We start from the raw sequence: 6,000 nt of genomic DNA, 5'->3' as shown, positions 1-6,000 counted from the left end.
ATATATATATATATATATATATATATTATATATATATATATATATATATATATATATATAAATTATATTATAATTATATAATGTTTTGATTATTTTAGGGCCTTTACTCATTCTCATGTCATTCCATATTGGTCTGACCTACTTTCTTTTGCAGAACACAAAGTTATTATTATTATTTTTTAAATGTTGGTAACTGGACCATTTCGGTGACCACCGACTTTGATTGTATAGACAGAAACCCATTCCTTCTCAAAATCTCTTATTTTATGATCCACAAAAGAAAGCCATACAGCTGTGGGTTAAACTGTTCTTTTAAACTGAATTTTCTGTGTGGTTTTCTGACATTTGGATCCTGCTTTATATAGTGAGCCAAGATAAATAGGTCCAGTAACAATCCAGTAACACACCCTGATTGTCTCTCACAAAACTACTAGACAAACTGTTCCACACACATGCACGTAGACACTGTTAAAGTCACTGAAACCAAATTAAGTCATTAATGTCTTATGGTAATTAAATATTTAGCCAACCTGACAGCTTCACACAGACACATAAGTGCTCCCTAAGAGTGATCTGAGAGTCTTTTGATGGCTCACTGCGTTCCTCCAGTGGAAACCAAAGCCTTGTACAATAGTCCAGTCATGCTGGAGAGAGCAGGTTATGTAATCAGTGCACACCTCTTTAGACATCACCGTCTCTCACTCATTTTATCCCTCCCACAGGTCTTCAGGACAACCCCTGGGTGTGTGACTGTAGGCTTTCCACATTGCTTGACATTAGTAAGGCTCCAGAAAGTTCTCTGGTCCTGCTGGATCGCTTCCTGACCTGTAGTGAACCGCCGGATCTCGCTGGAGTTCCCTTTCAGAGCGTGGAGGTCAGTCGCTGCCGCAGGCCCTACGTGGTGACCTCTGCCACCAAGATCACTGCTCTACTGGGTAGCAATGTCCTACTTCGTTGTGAAGCTACAGGACACCCGACCCCAACACTCATGTGGATCAAATCTGCCAGACCCAACCTTTATAACCAAGGTATCTTTATATACACTCATGTGGCATATTTTCATACACACCAGTGTTGATATTTGTAACTAAAATTATTACAAAAAAAAAATAGAATAATAATAACAAAATATATACATATATATATATATATATATATATATATATATATATATATATATATATAAAAGCACATAAGAAAATTACTAAAATTAAAATGGAAAATATAAAAAATAATACAAAATACAATTAAATACTCTAAGTAGTATATAAAAAAAGTTAAATTTTTTGTATCATCACTGAAGTTTTGTTTATTAAAATAGAACTGAAATAAAACATAAATATTAAGTTAGATCTTAGAATAAACTTTAGAAAACTTAAAATTTAGACTTCTTGCTTTGGCAACTCATTTTAAATACAATTTTACTAAAAGTTTGTAATTCTAAAACTTAAATAAAATTAAAGCTATTAATTAGAAATATAAAAACAATATTTAAAAAAGTTACAAAAGCATATAACAAAATTACTATGATGAAATAAAAACTGAAAATATAAAATTAAAGCTAGTTTTAAATATTAATAAATACTACTGTATAAAAGTATATTTGGCAACCCATTTTAAATAAAATTTTAATAAAAGTTACTAAAATTAAAACTAAAGTTGAAATGAATGTACATTAATTCTAAAAATTAGAAATATAAAAAAAACTTTATAAAAAATGACAAAACCATATTACAAGATTACTATGATGAAATAAAAACTGAAAATATAAAATTAAAGCTAATTCAAAATATTAATTAATACTACTGTATAATAGTTTATTTGGCAACTCGTTGTAAATAAAAAATGTAATAAAATGTTACTTAAAGTTCTTAAAACTAAAACTGAAATAAATACAAATTAAAGCTAGAAATTAGAAATATAAAAAACAGTATTTAAAAAAATTACAAAAGCATATAACAAAATTACTATCATGAAATAAAAACTGAAAATATAAAATTAAAGCTAGTTTAATTATTAATATATGCTACTGTATAAAAGTATATTTGGCAACTAATTTTTTAAAAAGATTTGACTAAAATTTCAATAAAAGTTACTAAAACCAAAACTCAAATAATTATAAACTAAAGCTAGAAATTAAAAATATAAAAAACAATATTTAAAAAAAATGACAAAAGCATATAACAAAATGACTATGATGAAATAAAAACTGAAAATATAAAATTAAAGCTAATTCAAAATATTAATAACTGCTACTGTATAATAGTATATTTGGCAACTCATTTAAAACAAAAATGTACTAAAATTGTTACTAAACCTAAAACTGAAATGAATATAAAATAAATCTAGAAATTAGAAATAAAAATAAAAAAATCTTTAAAAAATTACAAAAGCATAAACTAAATTTCTGATAAAAAAAACTGAAAATAAAAAATTAAAGCTAATTTAAAATAATATAATAATAATAGTAGTAATAATAATAATAATAAATAAATAAATAAATAATAAAAAAATATATAATATTACATTATAAAATAAATACTACTGTGTAATAGCATATTTGGCATATATTAAAATTTTACTGAAATACCAAAATTTTAATAAAAGTTACTAAAACTGAAATAAATATAAATTAAAGCTACTAAAAATAAAACTGAAATGAATATAAATTAAATCTAGAAATTAGAAATATATAAAAAATCTTAAAAAAAAATGACAAAAGCATAAACAAAATTTCTGATGAAAGAAAAACCGAATATATAAAATTAAAGCTAATTTAAAATAATATAATAATAATAAAATATTTATAATATTATATTATAAAAAAATACTACTGCATAATAGCATATTTGGCATATACTAAAATTTTACTAAAATACCAAAATTTTAATAAAAGTTACTAAAACTGAAATAAATATAAATTAAAGCTACTAAAACTAAACCTGGAATGAATATAAATGAACTCTAGAAATTAGAAATATAAAAGACATCTTTAAAAAATGGCAAAAGCATAAACAATATTTCTGATTAAAAAAACTGAAAATATAAAATTAAAGCTAATTTAAAATAATATAATAATTTCTAAATAATAATAAAATATTTATAATATTAAAATACTACTGTATAATAGTACTACTGTATAATAGTAAAATTGTAATAAGTTACTAAAACTAAAACTGAAATGAATATAAATTAAATCTAGAAATTAGAAATATAAAAAAAATCTTTAAAAAATGACAAAAGCATAAACTAAATTTCTGATCAAATAAAAACTGAAAATAAATAATTAAAGCTAATTTAAAATATAATATAAAATATATATAATATAAATAATAATAATAGTAATAATAATAATAAATAATAATAATACAATTTTTTGAATATTATATTAACACGCTGAAAGTATACAATTAAAGCTAATTCAAAATAATAATAAATACTACTGTATAATAGTACATAAATAATACCAAAAAGCACTAATACACACTAATGTTGTCTTTTTATCACATTTTTTTATAAGAAATACAAAAACAAAGATTTCAAATAATTTTAAGTCAAAGACTTCAAATGGCAAATTTGTGAAAATAAAATTAGTTAATATTTCAGTTAAACTTTTCACTGAAATCGTTATGCTGATTAATTATGAATACAAGAAAAAAAAGTAAGAGTAAATTACTGTAATTTTACTGATAATCTCAGAATTCTGGTCTCCAGCAAATATTGTCCTTTATTTTAAGGTTGTTGTAAGCAGATGCAAAGCAGCATGGACTCTGAAAGACTACCCAGAAAACTTTCTGGCTGTAAGTTACAATTACAACTTTGCACACTTACAATAATTAACTTTGTTGGAGTGTACTCAGTTTTAAACCTTTGTGTTTGAACATTACCTTGCAAAGCACATTTTGTTTATGTTTAACAAATTATGAGCTAGTAAACTGTCACTTCAGTGAGTGTTATCTGCATTCATTTGATTTAATGTCTTATGACGTTGTCTCTTAATTGCCTGCAGATGTACAAGAGTCTCCACATGTGGGAATCCGCTGGTCAGCAGTCAGTCTGAACGCAATATCATATAGTGATGCGGGGGAGTACCGGTGCAGAGCGCAAAATATGGCAGGGATATCAGAGGCCATTGTCAGTCTGAATGTGGTCGGGGTAATGGCTGAATATGCAGACTCCAAAAACTCTGACCAACAGCAAACAGCAAAATCAAACTATACAAAGAGGAAATCCAACCAAAAATCCAAGGCGATAGCTTCTTTGTTACCTCAAAACATGACTAAACCACTTTCCCCTCCTAAGAGAGTCATGAAAATCCCCAAAGCCAACAGAGACAAAATGAAAAGGGACAGGACAGCAGTACAAAAGCTGCCACAGAGACACTTTTCAATTGCTTCTGAAAATCCACTCCACAGAAGACAAAAACCTCATGTCTCCATGTCAATTCACACATGAGACATTAAATTATAGTATGTATCATTTCAGGAAGTTTCTCTTATATGAATGACCATAACCTTATGTATATTTCTTTAACAGAAGTAATTTTTTACTCAGCCATGACCACCAGATGGCAGCTCTGAGCCAAAGAAGCTAATGAACTGAAATTTGAAGTGTGTTTAAAAAAGCAACAGGTCCTCGCTGCAGGCTGCAGCGCGATGACGTAGCTGGATCAGGTCCAATACGTACTGGACGTTTTTTTTTTTTGCCAAGGTACAAAGCACAAAAGTACAAAAATGTCAGCATTATACATGCATATAATACAATTAAAAATAATAAAATAAATACAAAACAAAACCTTTAACAATATAAATTAAAAAGTTTAAACAAATTGACAGTTTAAGATTTTTGGATAATTAAAAATAATAAATAAAGGATTTTGTTGAGTGAATTTGCAGCAGTGAATATGAAATTTTGCAAGTAGTAATAGTAGGATAATGATAAAATATTCGTTAATTGTATCTTTTTTGATACTGGACGTTGTTAGGCGTGTGCGCGGTGGTTTGTTTTGCCGATGTCATAGACACATGCGCAGTAGCGATCTCTGAATATAATACGAATCCGCTGGTTTAAAGGGACAATATTGTATTGTGATGATATTCTAACCTGTGTATTAGTAGAGATGAATATTAATAAGTAATAATTGATAAATAATAATTTACACAAATGTGATGCTTAAGTTGTGATGTGATGCTCTCTACACACATGCAAAATGTTAAAATTTTAAAGTTTTAAATTTGCATAACTTTAGAGCGTTTTAACAAATTTAATGGATTAAAAGCATAATATCTTTGTCAAGTATTATTTTCAGTGAGAGTATGTACAACATATTAAAATGAAGCCATTTTATTCAGGTCATATTTATTGTTGAGTGGAAGCAAAAATATATCATTTTATGTGTCATTTTAAAAATATGGCTCTATGTCATTTTAATCCTAAAGTTACAATACAATAAGGTATGTAAAATACTTGAAATACCAGTACACATTCAAGGGAAAATGGAAAAATAACAGCACCAATAAAAAATAAATAAAATAAAATAAAATCTTGTCAGATGTCAAAAAAAAAAAGAAAAAAAAAAGTGTGTGCTTAATGATATCTTCACTGGTATAGTTCCTTCTTTAATGGCTATCAGTGATGCGCGGGTCAATGTATAAACAACCTGAACCCGACCGACGTTTTCAACTAACCCGCCCGCAACTCGGACAGCAAATAAATAAATAAATAAATAAAAAAGAAAATATTGTACCCGACCCGCTTCCTAACCCGCATGTTTAATATTTGCGACTGACACCAGCGATTATATGCGGCTATGCAGTGGAGATGTGTTCACTGTCAAACATCATTCGGTATTAATTAGGTAATTTTGTCAAAATAAATTCTTGACTACAAGAAAAATACAGATTGTTCTTGATTTATTTTGTCTTTCCTTTATACAGATTTAAACAGTTTCGTTTTCGAAGTAGCCTCTAAATTATGTCAGTGATTCTCCGATGTTATCAA

At 27.0% G+C, this 6,000-nt stretch overlaps 1 protein-coding gene across 1 annotated transcript in view; it reads left to right on the top strand.

Moving 5' to 3' along the window:
* The window catches only part of lrit3b (leucine-rich repeat, immunoglobulin-like and transmembrane domains 3b), a 7,969-nt gene extending 3,232 nt beyond the window's left edge, over window positions 1-4,737 (top strand). Inside the window, exons 3-4 of the mRNA XM_073833588.1 lie at window positions 723-1,028; window positions 4,010-4,737. Coding sequence (XP_073689689.1) covers window positions 723-1,028; window positions 4,010-4,455 — 752 coding nt within the window. The 3' untranslated portion in view covers window positions 4,456-4,737. The remainder of the gene's footprint in view (window positions 1-722; window positions 1,029-4,009) is intronic.
* The last annotated feature ends 1,263 nt before the right edge of the window (window positions 4,738-6,000 follow it).

This window comes from Garra rufa, chromosome 2 (genome assembly GCF_049309525.1).
Source record: "Garra rufa chromosome 2, GarRuf1.0, whole genome shotgun sequence".
NCBI classification, from domain to species: Eukaryota; Metazoa; Chordata; class Actinopteri; order Cypriniformes; family Cyprinidae; genus Garra; species Garra rufa.
The sequence above is the reverse complement of the archived record's forward strand: the minus strand, read 5'-3'. Positions and strand labels throughout refer to the sequence as shown.